Raw genomic sequence first — 21,581 nt, forward strand, 5'->3', positions numbered from 1 at the left:
ATGTTGTCCTTTTCCTGAACTGCCTTGGGGAGCATCTGAATTGTCAGAGGAATTCTGCTGTGAGTTGACCCATGACCTTTTGTTGTTTACTTCATTAGCTTGCAGGGCACATTTTGTAGTTGGGAGGGGGCCCTCTTCTAGCAGCCTTCATCATCCATATCCAGACCCAACAAAAAGGAGGTTTTATGGTGCACTCCAGTAAAGGCTGGATGGCAGCACCATCCAGAGCTTGTTCCAAGCTCAGGGAGAAAGGTTGTCAGGGGCCCCTCTATCACTGGCTTGCCTTTCTTCTGTTGAGGACTATAGACTTAGAGGATGCTAAATGTTTGGAAGATGTTCCTACAGAAGATGCTAGAGTTAGGGATGTACAAACCAGTTCAAACTCGAACCAGTTCGAATTTGAACCGGGTCAGTTCGATTGTTCAAATTCAAACGAAACCAGCCATCAGGTTCGAGAGGCAGGTTCAAATTCAAACCAGACTGGGGGTGGTTCGATTTGAAATGTTTCGAACTGGTTCGAACTGGTTTGAACCTTCAAACTTGGGTAGGGTGGTAGCTGGCACCCAGGGGTACCTACCACCCAAACCCCAAAGCAATCAGACACTTGTACGGTTTTTATGATTTTTTGAAATTTATATATATATATTCTCATAAGGTATAATGGGACTTGAACTAGCCCATTATTTCCTATTGTGGAGCACCCATGGGTGCCAACAACCACCCAAACCTCAAAGCAATCAGACATTCCTACGATTTTTTATGAATATTTGAAATATTCTTAATTATTTTTCTCATTGGGTATAATGGGACCCAAACCAGCCCATTATCCCCTATTGTGGAGCACCTAGGGGCACAAAAGTGGGGTGGGTGGTAGGCACCCAAGGGTGCCTACCACCCACAAACCCCCAAGGTAATTGGACACTCCTCTGATTTGGTGAATTTTTAAAGTATTTTTGAATTCCTCATAGGGAATAATGAGGATTGCAGCAAATGTATAGCTTCACGTTGGGGGAAAGGGGTGGCCTAGAGCAGAGTGTGGTGGGTGGTCGTGCCCAAGGTCGGCAAGGAAGTTATCAGAATTATTTGAAAGGAATTGGGCCAAAAGCTCATTTTTAAGTGATTTTAAAAAATCATAAAAAATCATACGAGTTTCAGATTGCTTTGGAGTTTGGATGGTAGGTACCCCTAGGTGCCATCTACCACCCCACCCAAGTTTGGAGGTTCAAACCAGTTCAAAACAGTTCAAAACGGTTCAAATTTGAACCAAACCAGGGAGGGGTTCGAACAAAACCAAAACCGAACCTCCCCCTCCTGGTTTGAACCCGGTTTTGTACACATCCCCAGCTAGAGTCACTAGTGTCTTTGTCTCTGGTCCCTTTCTGTTCTGTTTTTAAAGCCTCAGCTGGAGCACAGAGCACCAGAGGAGGAGGGCGAGGAGGACACTGCTCCGGCAGGTGAAGGGTCACATGGTAGCCCAAGCAAGGAGGCTTTTCCTGGCACTCTAGGGGCTGTTTTTTCCCCTCTAGATCGGGAATATAACATAATGATCTAGTTCACACAACCGGGTGGGCAGGGGAAGGCTTTGCTTCACTCACCTTCCCCCAGATGATTAGCAAACTGTTGTTGGGAGTGCTGTTCACACTCCCATATGATCCATTTTCAGAGAACTGGGACAGCCCGCCCCGGCCTCTGGGTATCCCACAATGCACTGAGCACAGTGCATTGGGGGATTCCCCCAGGAGACAGGCACTCTAGGCTGTGTCTGTGCCAGTCTGTGTGTGTGGCTGGGCTGGAAGCAGCCCTAGTTGCATACAAACAGGTCGCCTGGGTTAAGGGAGCACTCACTCCCTTCACCTCAGCTAAAAGCCAGGCTAGGCAGCACTGCCCTGCCAGGATCAGGCCCGATCCCGGTGGTTCTCACACACAGCCTAACCCCGGCTGGGCTTCCCTAGCCTGGGTTCAGCTGTGTGTGAGAACAGCCTCATTGAGTTTTCTTGTACAATATAGCAAGACAATGGCTAGGGATGATGGAGGTTATGTTCCAACCACATCTGGCAACCCAAATTTGAAAACTGCTGCAATAAGGATCAGATACTTCATGCAGCAGTACAGGAACGGGACGACACGGGGCATCTTTGCTGGTTCCAGGCACCCCATCCTTCCCGTCTTGAATTGAGACTCAAAGACTTAGGAAAGGTGTGGGTTCACAGAGGGCAAGTTGTAAGTGAGCACAACTTGTAACATAGCACAACATCATTATTGATCATGTGGTATGTCTGTTAAAGCATTAGCCTTAGATTCCCATTTCCCAGCTTTGTGGAGCCCGAGCCTTAACTCTGATCTGAAACCAGCAGGTTTTTTGACCATTTAATATAGTGTAATTTCTGTTATTTCCCCTTTCCCCCTCAGTTTCATTTTCAGATCCTCCTGTGTATTTCCCTACATTTTTGAGGAGAGACTGTACTCTTCGATGGGCAGCTGGGCAGCTGTGGTCTGCCCTGTGGCCAACAACTGGATCACCATCACAAGATATGTTCTCTTCCTGGTGTGGGACGCAGAATTTCACTAGAACAATTCCACCAGAACAATTTAATTTGGGTTAATGATCTGTCCTGCAGAATTTAGATATGTACTTCCCATAGCCTCCTCTGGGGACTGCAGGGAAGTCACAATACAAAGACATGAAAACAAATAGATTACAATTCTAACAGCTTGCAAAATACCATTTGCAGGGGAGTAACAGCAGGAGAGAGGGCATGCCCTCAGCTCTTGCATCTCAATACCAGTTGAAGGGAAGCAACATCAGGAGAGGACATGCCCTCACCTCTTGCCTGTGGGCTCCCCAGAGGCATCTGGTGGGCCACTGTGTGAGGCAAGATGCTGGACTAGATAAGCCTTGGGCCTGATCCAGCAGGGCTGTTCTTACCTTCTAAGGCCAGTTCCCAGTGATAAAAGTTAACTATATCCAATTGCATGAATTAATCCCAAAGCCCCCCTTTTCAATTTTTAGAATAGCAGCTTTAGCAGGAAGAAACCCTTTTCTTACCAATTCTCTTGCCAAATACCCTCCCCCGCAGTTTCCCCCTCCATTGCATTCAAAATTCATCTTTTCCCTCACAAAGATGTCAAAACACTGGAGGGAGGAGAAGCCACTGAAAGAAGAAATTTGGAGATAAGGCTTCAGAAACCACATGTTCCACACTGTTTCTCAATCAACCCTCCCACATCGGTTTTGGTTTTGAAAATGGGGCCCTGGAACTCTAATTTCCATATTTGTGCACTATGTTCAGTTGGACTCTGATGTCAGGAAGAAAATAGGTTTAATTCTCCTAGTGAGACCTGTGTCAACCTCTGGAAAGAGACTGTGTCTAATGTGCGGTGCCATCCTCCCCAGAAGATGGAAGGGAAGCAAACTATTTCTATCAATATGCATAAGTTCTGCTCATGTCTTTGTCTAGACTATGGAGGTGATTCTGAAGGACAACCATCTCTGTTTCCCTTTATGTATCTGCACAAGACGTACGTAAGGCATCAACAAACTTGAACATAAAGGGAGATTCCGGTATGCCATAACTGAGAGTTATGACAAAGACAAGAAACTGAGTTGCTGTGCTGACAGCAGTATGTGAACTGAGAGACTAATGGATTAGAAGCCATAGTTTGGTTGTTGAAAGGTAGTTAGTTATAGATGAAGTTCAGTAAATGCATTTTCATACATGGGCAGTAATGCTCCTTATTCATATTAGAAGTGCCTGGTTTTGTCTTCAGCCTCAAGAACAATCAGATAAACAGATGCATGGAACACTCTTGCCCTATACAGACATGATGTTTTATCTGCATTGGGGGATGGGACCTTCGCTCAGTGGTAGAGCATCTGTTTTGCATGCAAAAAAACTGGTCCCAGGTTCACTCCCCAGGCTCTTGTGGCAGGTCTGGGAGAAACCCTTCCTTGAAACCTTGGCCCCTGGCTGAGGATTATGGGAGTTGTAGTCCAACAGCTGGGGGGCTGAAGTTGTGCAGCCCTGAGCCACCATATCAATGTAATTTAGCAGGGACATCAAGCCAAAGAAAACCCTAGATATAGTCATTCCTTCACTTCATACAACACAATATCATTCTCACAAGAATATCAATATAGGCATTCCATGTGTCATTTATTTATTTATTTATTTATTTAACATATTTTTATACTGCCCAAAACTTACGTCTCTGTGTGGTTTACAACAGAATAAAAACAAAGTAAAATATTCGTTAAAACAAAAACAAAAAGTTTAAAACATTACAACAATTTTAAAAAATTAAAACAATATTTTAAAACAGCATTAGAACCATTAAAACAATATTAATTAAAAGCCTGGGTGAACAGATGCATCTTTAAAGACTTTTTAAAAGCTGTCAGAGATGGGGAGGCTCTTATTTCACTAGGGAGCGCATTCCAAAGCCTCGGGGCAGCAGCAGAGAAGGCCCATCCCTGAGTGGCCACCAGACAAGCCGGTGGCAACTGCAGACGGACCTCTCCAGTGGATCTCAGTGGGCGGTGGGGTCCATGACGAAGAAGGCATTCTCTTAAATACCCAGGGTCCAAACTGTTTAGGGCTTTATAGGTTACTAGTATTTTCAAGCCCGTTATGATAACGGGCGCTAGCTTTCTATCCCGTCTTTTCTGTCTCTCTCTCTCTCTTTCTGTCTCTTTTTTCCCCCCTTGTCCCCTCTCTCTTTTTGTTTTTTGTTTTGTTGTTGTCTCTGTTTTTGTTCTTCCTTATTTTGCTTTTACTTTTTTTGGGGGGGGGGTGGATGAATAACGGCCAAAATGGCCCATGAGAAGGTGGCCGCCCCCGCCTATCGCCCTCCCGCGCACCCAGCTGCCGGAGCCCACCTTACCCGCTCCAGCCCGAAGGAGAAGAGAGGAACTCGGAAACAGAGCTACTCTCTGTGTTAAGCTGCTGCCCACACTGTCGCAATGGACGCAATAGGCGTCTTTGCGTCCATAGTGGCAGTTTGAGCAGTGACTTAGCACAGAGAGGAGCTCTGCTCGTGAGCTCCTCTCTTTTCCCTCGGGCTGGAGCGGGTAAGGTGGTCTTCGACAGCTGGGAGGGCGATAGGCGGGGGCGGCAACCTTCTCATGGGCCATTTTGGCCCTTAATCTTTTTGGGGGGGGAGCGGGGAAGGTGATTTTGGGCAGCTGGGAGGGCGGGTGAGCAGGCGGCGGTGGCTGTGAGCGGGCGGGGGCCTCGTTGGCGGCTTCGGCGCCACCTCGCCCAGCTTCATTTTGGGCAGCTGGGAGGGCGGGTAAGCAGGCGGGGGCGATGGCTGTGAGCGGGCGGGGGCCTCGTTGGCGGCTTCGCCGCCACCTCGCCCAGCTTCCCTGTCCCCCGTCTTGGTCTTCCCCCGTCGCCATTGCCCTCGCCTTTTTCAGGGCGGCCGCTTCTGGTTGCCTCGGCCTCCTCTTGCCGTGCCTCAGCTCATGGCCGAGGCGGCGGCTCTGCCGCCGCCTTGGCCACTTTCCCCCGCCGCCACACACCGGCTAATGGCCGCCCATGGCTGTGGGACACTGGTGTCTGAGGTCCTGTGTCCCTTGGGCTCTTCTGGGCCTGCGCTTTGCGCAGGCCCAGAACAACCCAGGGAGGCAGGGACGCAGATCCCCAACGTTCCAAAGCCACGGCCACTCACTTAGCCTTTTATTATATAGGTTATAACCAGCACCTTGTATTTTGCCTGGAAACATATTGGCAGCCAGTGTAGCTCCTTCAATACAAGAGTTATATGGTCTCTCCGAGATGACCCAGAGACCAACCTGCAGGTGAGCTGCTCTATTATTACTATACATTACTATACGATATATTATACTAGCTGACCCGTGCGGCCGCCGCCGCCCTGCGGGGGCCGAGTGCAGCCACCGCCGCCTCGCCTCCGCGGCCGGGCCCGGCCAGTCCCGCCACCTCGCCTCCGCGGCCCGGCCAGTCCCGCCGCCTTGCTTCCGCGGCCGGGCCCAGCCAGGCCAGGCTACCTCTCTCTCTCCTCCCGCCCCCCGTCTCCGGCGGGGCAGAGTGTGGCCGCCGCCGCCAGCGGGCCTGGCCGGCCCCAGAGTGCCGCCGCCGATGCCGCGGCCGGCCCCAGAGTGCCGCCATCAGGCCCGCTGCCTTGCCTCCGCGGCCGGGCCCAGCCCGGCCAGTCCCGCCGCCTCGCCTCCGCGGCCGGGCCCGGCCCCGCCGCCTCGCTGGGCCCCGCCGCCTTGACCCGCCTCGCTGGGCCCGCCGCTCGCTGGGCCCCGCCACCACGGCCTGGCCCGCCGCCATCGCTCTGGGCCCGCCGCCTCGCCCCGCCTCACGGCCGGGGCCGCCGCCACCTTGCTGGGCCCACCGCCTTGCCCTGGGCCCGCCGCCTTGCCTCCGCAGCCGCCCAGCAAGCAAATTCTCCTGGGTGTGCTGCCAGCCAATCAGGCGCCCCCTGCAGCCCAGCCAATCAGCTGGGCTGCCGGGACGCATTTCTCCTGGGCACACCCAGGAGAATTATATATATAGATATTACTATATAATATAAAGATAAGCCAGCATGGTGTAGTGGTTAGAGTGCTGGACTAGGAACGGGGAGACCTGAGTTCAAATCCCCATGCAGCCATGAAACTAGCTGGGTGACTCTGGGTCAGTCGCTTCTCTCTCAGCCTAACCTACTTCACAGGGTTGTTGTGAGGAGAAACTCAAGTATGTAGTACACCGCTCTGGGATCCTTGAAGGAAGAGCGGGATATAAATGTAAAAATAATAATAATACTATATTACATATATATATATATATATATATATATATATATATATATATATATAATATTACTATATATTGCAGGTGAGCTTCTCTATTATTGATGAATATTTATATGAAATGATGCATATACTTGTGGTAGTAAGACTGAATTGTCCCCTTTGCTAAGCAGGGTCCAGTTGCATTTGAATGGGAGATGGCATGTGAGCACAGTAAGATATTCCCCTTAGGGGATGGGGCCGCTCTGGGAAGAGCACCAGCATGCTTGCATGCAACAGGTTCCAAGTTCCCTGCCTGGCATCTCCAAGACAGATCTGAGAGAGACTCCTGCCTGCAACCTTGGAGAAGCCGCTGCCAGTCTGTGTAGACAATACTGAGCTAGGTGGACCAATGGCCTAACTCAGTATATGGCTGCTTCCTATGTTCCTATGTTCTATGTATAGTACTGGAACAATATAAAACCAGCATTAAAACAAAAGAATAAAGCAAAGTATCACAGCTAAACCAGCAGCAGCATCCAAAAACAAAGGAAAACAAGGAGTACGGATGTTGGAAGTTGCAATGGTGGCAGGATTATTCCTAGCCAGAAAGTAAAGGGTTAATCTTACCTCCAGAGGTGAAGGGATGTGATAGGATTCCTGTGTAAATGGATTCTCTACATACTTGCCTTTGTGTCAGCTAGACATAGAGATCAAGACAAAGACTCACAGGCACATACCTTTTTCTCCATCAAAACAGAAATGCAACTCAGCTAAATTTTTCTTATTTTTAAGTAAAATTTCTTATAGTTATGAACTATCATTCTGAGTGGTGTCTTCAGCACCCAACTCTGCTAATACTGGAGAAGAAGAAAACCTTTTAGAAAAAGAAAAATGTTCTTCAAAAAGATAGTAAGGAGTAAGCTGCATGAACCTCTTATGGAAATGAGTTTAAGAATATCAGGGCTGCTACAGAAAAGGCCCTGCCTCTGTGGGAGGCCAAACTAGCCTTTCCCAGAAGGTGGAATCTGAAACAGGACCTTCTCAGAAGATCTCAAGTACCGTGTGTGTGTGTGTGTGTGTGTGTGCGCGCGCGCCCACGCGTCTTCATGTAGGAGGATATATTCCTCATGCTGGACAATCCACTCCATTAATTAGGTCCAGAAATGAATTGGCAACTAATTATCACTTGTGATATATGTGATATATGAGACTTGTGATATATGAGAATATATATCTGTGAGTTGGTGGGCTGACAAATTCTGCACTAGTAGAAGTTGCCATCTTCAGAAGCAGGCCTATACAGATGGCATTACAGCAGTCTAATCTAGGAGTTACCAAAGTATTAATGACAATAACCAGGTCTCTATCTTCCTTTTGAGGATGCAGCTGGTACATCAGGTATATCTGATCAAAGGCACTCTGGTGTTTTCCAGATTACATGCTATAACAGTGTCACTGTTGTCCACTGTCCACTGTGTGCGCTTCTGTACTGCCTGTGTTTCGACATTATAGTCCCTGTGCAGACAGCAAGGTGCCGTTCACATTTCTGATGCCTTCTTTTGGATTTTATCCTTGCATTTTAGTCTTACAATGTTGCATGTGCATCACAAATAAATAGCTGTAATTTTCCTATGATAGGAGGGTTGTGCAAGCTATTTACAATTTCAAAATGATCCCACCAAGACGAAGCACTTTACTGCTGAACAAACAGAGGGTAATCTGGAAAGCACCTCTGGGCTGCAGCTACAACCTAAGAATCCATGAACATTGCTGGGTACAGTTCCACCCCCCCCCCCACCCCAGTTCTGAATGTAAGGGAGATCCCATCCAGAACAGGCATAATCCCATCATTAACTCTGGGCCAGTTTGGATAATAAAGAGGAAGTTGCCTTATATGGAGTCAGACAATTGATCCACCTAGCTCAGTATTGTCTGCACTGACTGACAGCAGCTCTCCAAGGTTCCCTGCAGGAGTCTTTTCTAGTCTTTCCTAGAGATGCTGCCAGGAATTGAACCTGGGACCTTCTGCAAGCAAAGCAGATGCTTATCCACTGAACTATGGTCCCATCCCAGGGAGGAAATATGAAGAACAAATCTTCAGCTTCTGTTTAAAAACAGCAAGGTGGGGGGCAATAAAACCTCTTTGGGAAGGGAGTTCCATAACTGCACCAAAAAAGCCCCGCTTCTGGTATTCACCAAAGAAACTTCTCTTAATGGTGGGCTAGAAAACAGGGCATCTGCAGCTGATTTCAAAGTTTGTGCATGTTGATACAGAGGAAAGTCTTTAAGGTAATTTGGTCCCAGTTTTCTTCAGGCAGAAGTTAGGGGAAGGGTCAACAGGCATACTTCTGCCCCCCCCCATCACATTCACATCCAGGTTCAGGGTAGCAGTGGCCATAGCAGAAACACCTGGAGGCTTTACACACAGGGCTTCTGCCCCGAATCTCCTTCAGAAGAGAGTGTGTGCATTCACACACCAGCCAAACCTGCCTCAAAGTCCCTTCGAGATTTTTGGACCCACTCCACACACAAACCGGGCTTTGTGATGCGGATTCTAGCTTATCTCGACGGGTTTTCTAAAATGCTGGTTTTAAGCTATTTTTTCTGAAAGCACCGGAACAAATGGGAGAGGCACTGACCAAGAATCATTAGCATGATAAGAGGCATGCTCTCTTCAGAAATGCAGGTCTATCTCTGCAGGAGCTCTCCCCCACCCCACCCCACCCCATTGGCCAGAAGGCAAACACGGAGCATGCCATGTGGACTTGTTTCAAAATAAAACCGAGAGCAGAGGGGAGGGGCTGCTTCCCTCAATGCAGCGAATGTACTTCGAAGTGGCTTCGCTCAATGTTTACCCCAAAGCCTGAAGCCAAGTGTGAATAACTCCCTGGAGATGCCAGGGATTGAATCTGGGACCTTCTGCATGCAAAGCAGATGGCCATCCACTGAGCTAAAAGAGGAAAAGAAATATGAAGAATTTGCAGTCTATATCGGATTTATTAGGAACTGGCTTTGCCTACATACAGGAGGGACATGCCCTGCCCTCCCTCTGGGTGCCTCATTCCATGTATTTTAGCGGCTGAATCGTATTTGACATGTAATGGCTGCTGTTTGGAGCTTGCTGTTTTAGCCAGCCTCTGTATGGTTGGCATAAAAGGTAGAACAGTCCTAAATTTTGCCACTGACCACTGAGTGCTTCGTTGAGGACTTGTGCAATCATTAGCCACAACTTCTATGCAACAATGTTGAATGATTGCTGTATGCAAGAATAATGTGGTGCAAATCATCTTGAGGCATCTGATAAGAATATAACCTCTTTTCTTTTTCTTTTTCTTTTTTTGGGGTGGGGTTGAGACAGAGGTCTAAATGAAGCAGGCTTTTCTTGGAGCATGTGTGACTCCTTGGCCACATTTCTAATGATCACTTTTCTATCCCTGGAGGTTAGCCAGGATCAGCGGATAAGTCTGGCACACGGTCGCAGTTGCTGCCAGGTTGTTGCAGTGCAGCAGCCACATGATCTTGTTAGTGGCCCTGGAGGAACTGAGTGCAGAAACCATTAGCCTCTAGGGACCTGGATGGATCCCAGCAGCCTTTGCACTGCCCTCACACTGGAAAGCCTTCATCATGTCACCAGTCACACTCCCATGGGCTACGACGCCAGCAGGGGTTGGCTCGGCAGTGCCAAATGCTCTCAGCTACCCTTTGGCAAAGTCCAGAGCACTTTGGAACAAATCCACAAGTTCATGGAGGCAGGCGAGCATTCTTAGAGAGTGGCAGATGCCATAAAGGCCGGATGGCTAAGACAAATTCAAGGAGGACAGGTCTATCAACAGCTACTCATCTGTTGGCTATAGGCCACCCCCAGTCTCAGAGGCAAGATACCTCTGAATACCAGTTACAGGAGAGCAACAGTGAGAGAGAGGACATACCCTCACTTCTTGCCTGTGGGCTTCTCAGAGACTTCTGGTGGACCACTGTGTGAAACAGGCAGAGGTACACCTAGATATTTTTGGAGGCTGGACCTAAAGGCCTTTGGAGGCCCTACCACCACCACCGCAAATTAAGCATCATCATATTCGGCCGGATGACTGGGCACTTAGCCTGGTCATGACCCAGGTGACCTGCTCATCAGCCCAGGAGGCAGCTGGGCATAAAGGGCTTGTCCAGTACTGAACAAACATTTGGGCTGTGCAATCAGCCAGCCCTGTCCAAACCCCAGGTTGGAATAGCCAAATGCATGGACCCCATGCATTTAGACTTGCATGCATATAGATTATTTTACACCTTTCCCCAATCACACATATGGGGCAGGGGTAGGGGTCAGCAGCCATGAGTGGGCAGAATTTCATCCCCATCTGTACGTATATGCAACTAAATACATAAAACGCATAGCATCTCTAACTCCCCCTCCCCATTAATTCAGGTGGAGAAATGCTCTAATGGCAATGCTCATTATAATTCAGGAGTTTAAAAAATCAGTATATCAGCTAGTCTGTATTCTGCAGCATCAACATGTGTTCATCCACACATAACTGCATGTCTATAACAAACCAATTATCCACACCTTTATTTTAAAATACCAAGAAGAACAATCCAAGGATCAGAAAGCGAACAAACTTCTACATTTGTGCCATTTAGATGGTGTTCTGATATGCAGCTGAGCTTGGCACATTTTGTGCAGTGCGAAAAGTTTTGTACAACTTGATTTTGTGCAATAGGGAGGTTTAATAAGGAACAGAGTTGCAGACAAAGATGAGGAAAAACATGTCTCAGTCCTCAACTATGATTGATTAATTGATTGATTGAGTGCCGTCAAGTCGGTGTCGACTCTTAGCGACCACACAGATAGATTCTCTCCAGGATGATCTGTCTTCAGCTTGGCCTTTAAGGTCTCTCAGTTGTGCATTCATGGCTGCCGTAATCGAGTCTATCCATCTTGCTGCTGGTCATCCTCTTCTTCTCTTTCCTTCAACTTGAGCTGGATATTCGCATAATGTGTCCAGAGTAGGATAGTTTGAGCCTGGTCATTTGTGCCTCGAATGTATATTCTGGATTGATTTGTTCTATGATCCATTTGTTTTCCTGCCTCTCCATGGTACCCTCAAGAATCTTCTCCAGCACCCAAGTTCAAAAGCATCAATACTTTTTCTATCTTGCTTCTTCAAAGTCCAGCTTTCGCATCCATAGAGTGTCACAGGAAAAACCACTGTCCGAATGATTCTAATCTTTGTATGTATAGACACATCACGGCATCTAAATATCCTTTCCAAGGCCTTCATTGCAACCTTACCAAGTGCTAGTCTGCAGCATATTTCTTGACTGCTGGATCCTTTACTGTCAACAGTCAATCCTCAACTATAGTTTGGTGCAAAAAGATAGTCTCGGCGATTCTTGGCAAGGCACCTTCTTTTTCCTTCCTCCTATTTTCCTGTACTTCTTTTCCTCCTCCCTTTTATCAAGGGCTCTGTTCATTCTAATTTTCCCTGCCCTATGTTGTGTTTTTTTTCTCTCTTTTTCAGTTAGAAAAAGTGGTGGCTGGGGTGGTGGCTGTTATTTATTTATTTATTTATTTATTCAATTTTTATACCGCCCTTCCAAAAATGGCTCAGGGTGGTTTACACAGAGAAATAATAAATAAATGAGAGGGATCCCCATCCCCAAAGGGCTCACAATCTAAAAAGAAACTAAGATAAGACACCAGCAACAGTCACTGGAGGTACTGTGCTAAGGGGTGGATAGGGCCAGTTACTCTCCAGGAGAGTAACTGGTCCTATCCACCACCCCCTGCTAAAATAAAGAGAATCACCACGTTAAAAAGGTGCCTCTTTGCCAAGGTAGCAGGGGTACACCCGATTTTATGCAGTTGGGACACAAAAGCTTAGAAGAAACCCTCACTTGTGCACATAATCTCTCTTCCTTGCAGTTGCACATGTTTATAAAACGTCTGCAAGGGGCTCATCTGTTTTTGGAGACAAGAAGTGGATCCTGCCAGTAATAGAAGTATGAAGCCGCCTTTCCAGTCAAGCGCCCCAACGGCAGCACACATGCTCACATCTGAATGGGCCTCGCCCAACATGTCGCGTGCTTGCCTGGCAAAGCAGCAATTCTGCCCTCAGCGGCAGCGGCGACTCCCTCCTCAACGGTGGCCCAAGGCTCCCGCCCCTGGCTTCCTTCCGCTGCTGGCCTTGGAGGGATAAAAGACCCGCCAAGGGATGGACCTGCTGCTCCCAGCGCACTTCAGCCCGCGAAGCCCAACATGAGGTGCGTGTGTCCTCGAGAGCCCTGCGCGGCTGCCCCACGGCTGCTGCTGCCGCTCCTCCTCTTCCTGATGTTGGCCGTGAGCAGCACTTTCCAGAATGAGGGTAAGGCTTCCAGCCCCGCAGTGGACGAGGGACTGAGGTGTCTCCAGCCCCTCTCCCTGCTTGGCAGTTTTCTCTGGTAGCTGGAGGAGGCGTCGGTGTGCACTCTCCTTCCAGACTTCTTTTGCCCATGTTGTTATTCAGCATCTTTGTATATCGCCCCAAGTCCCAGCTCTGGGCGGTTTACGACAAATATCAGATAAATTATAACAAGAATGAAAACATTTTTTAAAACAACAACAGCAACCACCAGAGTTGTAAGCATCTATTTAAAAGTTTGGATGAACTGATGTGTCTTGACGATCGTTCTGAAAGCTGTCAGATCTGGGGAGCCTCTTATTTCAGCAGGGAGCGCACTCCCAAGCCTCAGACTGCTTGCTGGAATTGCTGTGGAGTTTCTAAAACTGTGCCTTTGTCCCTGGAAGCCCCATTGACCTAGAACTCTTTGCATCAAATGCTGAATGGGCGAACAGGATGTGAGAAAGGTGCATTCTACAGAAGCTTGGAGGAACTGTCGGTTATTCTTCCCTCGCATATAGCACAGTGCCATTCAAAAGATGAAACCTCGGGATGGATTGCATATAAGGCATGTTCAAACCCAGGGTTTTAGAGCACTTGTAGGGGACGATTGGAATAAACATCCCTCGCACATTATTAAGGGTTATGCTAAGAACACATTGGCACGTCCTTTACTGGTGTTGGGGTGAGTGCTTTTTTGGCACATTCCATCTTTCATCACATGTTGGGCTCCAGTTGGGACTGTGCAGGGACATAGCAAGCTGAGTGACAGCAGCAGCCCAGAGACAGATCTCCCCATTCCCCATCCCCACCCCTCTGCTGCCGACCACCACACTGGCCACGCCCCTCTGTCCTGCATCATTTCCAAGGTGTATATGGCTGGCGCTGGGAAGGACTGTTGTGCAGTTGCCCCCTCACCCTCCAGCTGTTGGAGCCCATGCTTTGCTGGGTGAAAAGGGGTAGGGGGTGCCACTAGTTTCTTCCATGCCGCGTGCATCTTTGTGATGATACAGGAGAAAGGAGCATGCATGGCCATTAAGAAGAAGCACACCTGGCCTTTGTGGTGGCTGGGCAGACTGGCAGGGATAAGGGGCAATGGAGTGGCATGTTGAGGGAAGTGCTGGAGGGTCCCACAGCCCCAGGCATCCCTCCACCCCACTCCCTTGTCTTTATGTAAGTGGGGCTGTGTTACTCTGAACTGGCCCATTTAGATGTCTGTCCATAGGTACATGTTTTTGTGTGAATGACCTAGATTCATTTAACCCCTGCTAACTTGGCAAAGAGGCACCTTTTAATGTGATGATTCTCTTTATTTAGCAGGGGGAGAGTAACTGGCCCTCTCCACCCCCAGCACAGTACCTCCAGTGACTGTTGCTGGTGTCTATCTGATGTTTCTTTTTAGACTGTGAGCCCTTTGAGGACAGGGGTCCATCTCATTTATTTATTATTTCTCTGTGTAAACCGCCCTGAGCCATTTTTGGAAGGGTGGTATAGAAATATAATAGATGATGATGATGATGTGAACTTAGGTACAGGCCACTAGAATGCACGGAACAGATAAGCGGCACAGTGCTGCACCTGTGTTCAGAATGACATATGAATAATTGTACCTGTGTGTAGATCCCCAAGGGGGTGCATCCCATTTCTCTGTGGTATGCCTGATGCCTGAATATCAGCCAGATGAGTGGTCAGGGGTGAGGGCAGTGGCACAGGATACGGAGCAGTGCTGGTGGTGGGAGCTTTTACCAATCGCTGAAAGTATACTCTGGTTCTACCATGCCCCAGCCTCCACCAGCTGCTACTGGCCTATACTGTAGACTTAAATTTGTTTCATGTCCTTTTTCCTGGAAAGCAGTTGCGGCTGGTGGACATTGGAGCAGTGGGGCGGTGCGGGGGGGAGAACCAGGTCACCAAGACAGAAGCCTACCCCTGCTTTCCTCCAAGCCAGCTGGTGGGTATTTACCCAAGTCTGCCACCATTGAGGAAAACAGGGAAAACAGGGCAAAAGTGGAAAATAAAAGGTTTTGGGTGTGGGGGTGTGGGGGATAAAGCAGAAAGCAAAGAAGCCAGTGCAAAAAGCAGGGAGAAAGGCAGAAAGGAAGGGCAAAAGGCAGAAAGAGGGACAGAAGAGAGATAGCAGGGGTTGCATACCACCTCCCACCAAACAAATAAACTAATAAAATATCAGACTTACCAGCAGCCAGGGAATCGACCACAGCAGGGAGCTTCCTTCAGCCCCTCGTCCCCTGCCTGGAACTTTCTCTTTTGGTCCTACTGGCTGGAACAACTGCTACTCAAGTTGCTCCAGCCAATCTGATTCCTAGGGAGAGGGTTACCAACTGTCCCTCATTACGCAGGATGTCCCTCCTCTCAGGGATGATATGTTGGTCCCTATAGGGACAGCATTTGTCCCACATTTATTCAATAGCATATAATTCAGTTAAATATACATCAGTGATACTCAGGCGCTTGTTTACCACTGCACACACCTCCCAGCCCCCCCCCGCCAGCCTCCCCCCCAATTTGTGTCCCTCATTCTGGAACTTGTGTCCCTCATTCTGACAATGAAATGTTGACATCCCTACTTAGGGGGCTCCTCCTGGCACTACCCCCAGGAAGAAAGGGGAAATGTATTAAAAATATACTCCCTGAAGCAACCAGGAACTTTATTTTTCACCCATTATTTTTTTAAATTACATTTTTATTAATTTTAACAATATCTTAACATTCACAACATATTGAACAAATATGGACTTCCCACTCGCACCTCCTCGTGAATCACCAACTATAGAATTAACCCTTGCTATAATAATAATTCAAAACATAGATCTAAACCTTACAAACACGATTTTGATCTACCCAACTTGCTAATATTACTAGATTTCAAACCCTGTTGTAAAATCAATATTAGGGAAATAGTTATTTAGATGTAATAAGAATGGTTTCCAGTCTTCTTTAAAACATTCTAAATTTTGGTCTCTTATCAGTACTGTAAGTTTTGCCATCTCCGCATATTCCAAAATTTTTATCAGCCAATCTTCTTTTGAAGGCAGTTCATTACTCTTCCATTTCTGTGCATATATTATTCTGGCCGCTGTGGTAGTGTACATAAAGAATGTTAAATTAGTTGTAGAAAACACTCCTTGCGTTATTCCCAGCAGGAAGGATTCTGGCTTCTTAGGAAATGTCATTTTAAATATTTTCTTTAACTCATTATATATCATGTCCCAAAAGGCCTTGGCCTTCCTACAAGTCCACCACATATGAAAAAAAGTTCCTTCAGAGTGTCCACATTTCCAACATTTGTTTGAAACATTTTTATACATTGCCAGTTTTTTAGGTGTCAAATACCACCTATACATCATTTTGTAATAATTTTCTTTTAAAACATAACATGCAGTGAACTTTAAATCAGTTTTCCATAATTTTTCCCAGGCTGCCATTTCTATATTGCACCCCACATCTTGAGCCCATTTTACCATAGTTGTTTTAACCACTTCGTCTCTTGTCTCCTCCAAAAGCAAGAGCTTATACATTTTAGAAACTAATTTTTCATCATTTTCACACAGCTCCTTCTCAAATCTCAACATCTGATCCTCAAATCCAACTTTAAGATCCTTCTTATATACTTCATTTAACTGATGGTACTGGAACCAATCACTAACCAAATTTTGTACTTCAGTTAAACTTTTTAACTTGCAATCCTTTTCTTGAAAATATAACAGATCCCTATAAGTACCCCATTGCAATTGCATATTTACCTCTTTACGTGCTAAAGCTTCAATCGGAGATACCCATAACAGAGTTTTAGGTTCCAACAATTTTTTAATATTTTACCCAGACTCTCATTAAACTCCTTCTTATATAGTGGTTAAGAAAATCTTTATGTACTTTACTTTTGTCATACCACAAATATGAATGCCATCCAAACCTTCTGTCAAATCCCTCCAGATCAAGTAATCTAGAATTTCTTAATGTTATCCATTCTTTTAACCACTTCAAACAAACAGCATCAAAATACAACCTTAAGTCTGGTAGGGTAATTTCACCCATTATTTTAGTTCTTCCTGGGGGCAATGCCAGGAGGAGCCCCCTAGCAATCAGATTGGCTGGAGCAATTTGAGTAGCCAGTAAAACCAAAATAAGAAGTTACAGTCTGTTCTGGTCAGTGATCGAAATAAAGCTGATATAAGTTACAGTCAGGGGAGGAGAGGCAGGAAGAAGCTTCCAGCTCTGAAGGTTTCCCTGGCTGGAAAACCTTTGGTAAGTCTGATCTTTTATTTTTGTGGAGGGGGCACTGCCCCTCCTGCCCGTACTGACCAGCCACCACTGCTGGAAAGTATAATTCTGTGAGAACTAAGTATAGTTCCAAGAGAATGATCAGCCCTCTTGCCAAACACACCCATCATTGTTTGGCAAACATGACAGTTAAGCTATTTCAAAAGTGTCTGAAAGTCACAACGAGATGCGCACACACATCCCATTAGTCTTTTGCACTGTCCATTATCTCATATAACTATTCGCCTCTGTGTCTGAAGGTTCTTTGAAGGTTAGAGTTCCTCTCAGCATTTGCAGTGTTGCTTCCTAAATTATAGGCAAACACATTCAGGTTCCATCTAACTAGGACCAGGCAGGACTTTGGGGTCAAAGGATAAGGCTTCAAGGCAGGTTAAGCCCTGGAAATTCTCTTTTGCTTGTGGGGAAAGCACTGTGAAATCACAGAAATGAGATTTTGCATTTTGTTCAACACACAATTTCTTTCATTTCCATTTAGTACATTGTAGCTTCTATAGCTTATTATACCTTTGTCTTCAGATCCCCCTTTAGAATCCCTTCCATGCGTCTTCCCATTTACTTACAATAAGAACTCCTACTATGCTTGCACCACACATGGAAGAAGTGATCAAAAGCTGTGGTGTTCAACAACCGCTGACTATGACAAGGATAGACAATCTTAATTCTGCCACCATCAGGGTAAGATTAAAAACACCTCATTTTGGAGGTTATGTTGTTTCATAGTATGTATTTATTTTTATTTATTTTCCAACCAACTTACATTTCTATCCTGACATATCTAGGGACAAGTGGATTCCCCCACTCTTTTCCTTTATGTGGTCAGGTCAAACTATATGACCTCAGCACACGTGAAGAGGAAGGGAACATGCCAAGTGCATTCCTGTCAGGAAGTCCTCCATCAATGTCCCAATGCCCGCTCGGTGTGTCCCTTGATTGCATGTGAGGTTGTTCATCCAAATGACTCCTAAACACATGTTCCAAGTCCTTAAAGTGTGTGTGGGGGGGGGCATTCACATGAATGGGCCCCTGCACATAATCAAGTGGTGCACCAGAAGGATGTTAGCACATCTATGCAGGAAGTCCTGATGAGCGTGTTCTCAGGATTTCCCTTTCATCTTCACGTGTGCTGTAACCTTATCATTTGAGCTGACCCATTGTCCCATGAGGTGACTTTGTTCTCTGTTCCACCACCCTTCTGAATTCTGTTTATAGCTATTCTCCTATATGTCTGAAGAGATATTTGGAGGTTGGAGTACCTCTGGGTACATGCAGTGTTGCTTCCTCAGTTATAGGCAATCACATTCAGCTTCCATATATCTAGGAGGACGCAGGACTTCGGGGACAAAGAATAAGGCTTCAAGACAGGTTTAGCCCAGTAAATTATCTTTGGGGTGGGTGGAACACTGGGAATCCATGCCTTAATGCTCTGAGATGGTCCAGACAGAAATGCAATTTTGTATTTTGCTCCGAACACAATTTCCATCTAGTACATTGTAACGTCTGTAGCTTATTATACCTTTGTCTTCTGTTTCCTTTTTAGTCTTCCTTCCATGTGTCTTCCCATTTATTTTCAATAAGAAATCCTACTCCTCATGCACCACGGATGGAAAAAGTGATAATAAGCTGTGGTGTGCAACAACTGCTAATTATGACAAGGATGGCCAATGGAATTTGTGTTCCCCACAGGGTAAGATGTGTAGGATCCCATCAGAAACACCTCCTCGTGATTTTATGTTGCTTCATAGTATATATTTTAGGGTTCTTTTCCCCCTGACCAACTGGCACATTTCTGTCAGGACATACCTGGAGAAAAGAGGATATCTGGAGATAAGAAGTGCTGGGCTGGCCATTTCAGTCCTCACCTCTTTAGGAGTTTCAACCATTTTAGTACAGGATCTAGAGACGCTCGGGTTATGGCACTTTTTGTTGATTCCCCTCCAAATTTTTAGCCTACTTCTTTTAAGAACAGTAAGTTTATGATATTTCCCAGGTGTGTGTGGGTGTGTCCCTATCAACTTCACAATGCCTGGACAGATTTTCACCAAATTTGGCACAGTTGCAGGGACACCTCAATGGCATAGACTGTGATGATATCATTCACCCCGATTCAAGATGGCAGATGCGTGAACATTTGAGGCACAAGTGGGCTAACTTGTGAACAGCTTAACTGATTTGAACTAAATCTAGTACAGTTGTAGAAACACATGGGGATACCTCAGCAGCATGGTTTGTGATGAGGTCATCCACTCCAATTCAAGATGGTGGATGCATGAGTGTTTGAGGTGCAAGCGGGCTAATTTTTGGAGATGGTAACTATCAATTAAAATTACGGTTATTGGAAGGTAGGTAGGTTAGTTCTTACCAAAGGTTTATATCCCCCCTCAATCTTCACCTTATTATCAGGGTGAATGCTGGAGTGAACTATATAACTGTCTATTAGTCCTGGAGGCCCTGTTCTCAACTACTGTTGTGATAATTGCTGCAGTCTTCAGTGCACAGTTAGGGCCACGTGTCCAGGCTATCGCAGAATATCAGTGACATTCAGGAAATAAGAAAATGTAGAAGGTCAAAGGATATTCATATTAATCCATCTGGTTTGGCTTTGTACGAGTTAGTTTTTAAGCTAAATCTCACCATTTTAAATGGTTCTGGTTTGGTTGATCCAGATGGGGAATTTACATTTATAGGGTTTGCAGGAGCTAGCACTGTAGATTATGTAATGACACTCAATGGTTTTAATTTGCAAGTGTTGTCATTGAGTATATTCCTATTGCAACCAGTGATCATCAGCCTTCTTCATTTGCACACCCTTGGCCCAGTCCTACAAAACATAACTCCTTCTTTGAGCTTATCTCAGAACAAGCCATTTTAACAAGGGATAAAAAGATAAAATGGAATTTTTAACTCTAACTAGATGTGGCACAGAAATTTAATTTCTGAGGAATTAATGAATTTATGTGACAAAGTGATATAGGCTACAGATATCATGCCAGGTATACAAACATAGTTCAGTTAACTGATTTGTAAAAGGCTTTGTTATACAAATCATCAAGAGTCTCAACTAACCAACATACCAACTATGGAAATCCTTGGTTTGATAAGGAGTGTAAAGATTATTTATTACTAGCTAGGTCGGGCGCAGAGCATCTGCACCTCCGGCCAACCCACCCACCACCGCTGTTCCCCACCACAACCATGCCAGCATGCCTGGCTTTCTGGCTGGCCTAGTGATTTCCCTATTCCAGGTCTCAACTAGGGCATCAACAGAATCACTGGCTGAACCAACTATAAACCCTTCCAAGGCTTCTTGGAATCCAATTGGATCCAATAACCTTCTCGGATGGACCATCCTAATACGTCCATCACCCCTGTGGAGGTGAGTTGTGGCAACAAGCCAAACCTTAACCAGATTGTGGTTTGTCCATGACAATGGAGGGATCACAGGAGCCCCACCTATGGAATACCACCCTGATCAGAGCAAAATACCAAATCAAGTATGTGACTAGCAGTGTGTGTGAAGGTCCCAAGACCATTTGGGATAGGCCCATCGTTGTCATGGCCACTAAGAACTCCTGAGCTGCACCTGACAGACCGGTCCTAAAGTGAACATTGAAGTCACCCACCATCATATATCTAGGAGACTCCAACACCAGTTCTGCAACCAGGTCAGTCAGCTCAGGTAGGGGGTCTGTTGGGCAGTGGGGTGAACAGTACACCCACAGAAGTCTCAGTCTATCCCTGGTCCCTTGATTTAAGTACAAACACTCAATATGAGCAGTTTCCCGGACTGGAATCCTGGTAAGGGACGTATTAATCTGCTAGACCGCAGCCACACCAACTCCCTGCCCATGTCCCTTCATCTGTTCAAGTACCCTGTTGGGACAAGCTGCCTCCCACAGGCAGGTCTCTGTCAAACATACTGTCTTAAGTTCATAAAGTACCCTCCCCCAGTTTTTTGTATTATACGTTGTCTATTACTATTCTCCTCTGTGTATGAAGGTTGTTTGAAGGTTTGAGTTCCTCTGGGCACAGGCAATGTCACTTCCTCAATTACAGCAAAACACATTCATCTTCTATATATCTTGGGGGGAGAGATTTGGGGTCAATAGATTACGGTTTCAAGGCAGGCATAAGCCCTGAAATTCTCTTCTTTGGGGGCGTGGGCGTGA

The 21,581-nt window shown here is 46.3% G+C and overlaps 1 protein-coding gene across 1 annotated transcript in view; it reads left to right on the forward strand.

Moving 5' to 3' along the window:
* The window catches only part of LOC128331300 (uncharacterized), a 50,135-nt gene that overhangs the window by 20,015 nt on the left and 8,539 nt on the right, over positions 1 to 21,581 (forward strand). Inside the window, exon 6 of the mRNA XM_053264652.1 lies at positions 18,953 to 19,099. Within this exon, the coding sequence (XP_053120627.1) occupies positions 18,953 to 19,099 (147 nt within the window). The remainder of the gene's footprint in view (positions 1 to 18,952; positions 19,100 to 21,581) is intronic.

This window comes from Hemicordylus capensis, chromosome 6 (assembly GCF_027244095.1).
Source record: "Hemicordylus capensis ecotype Gifberg chromosome 6, rHemCap1.1.pri, whole genome shotgun sequence".
NCBI classification, from domain to species: Eukaryota; Metazoa; Chordata; class Lepidosauria; order Squamata; family Cordylidae; genus Hemicordylus; species Hemicordylus capensis.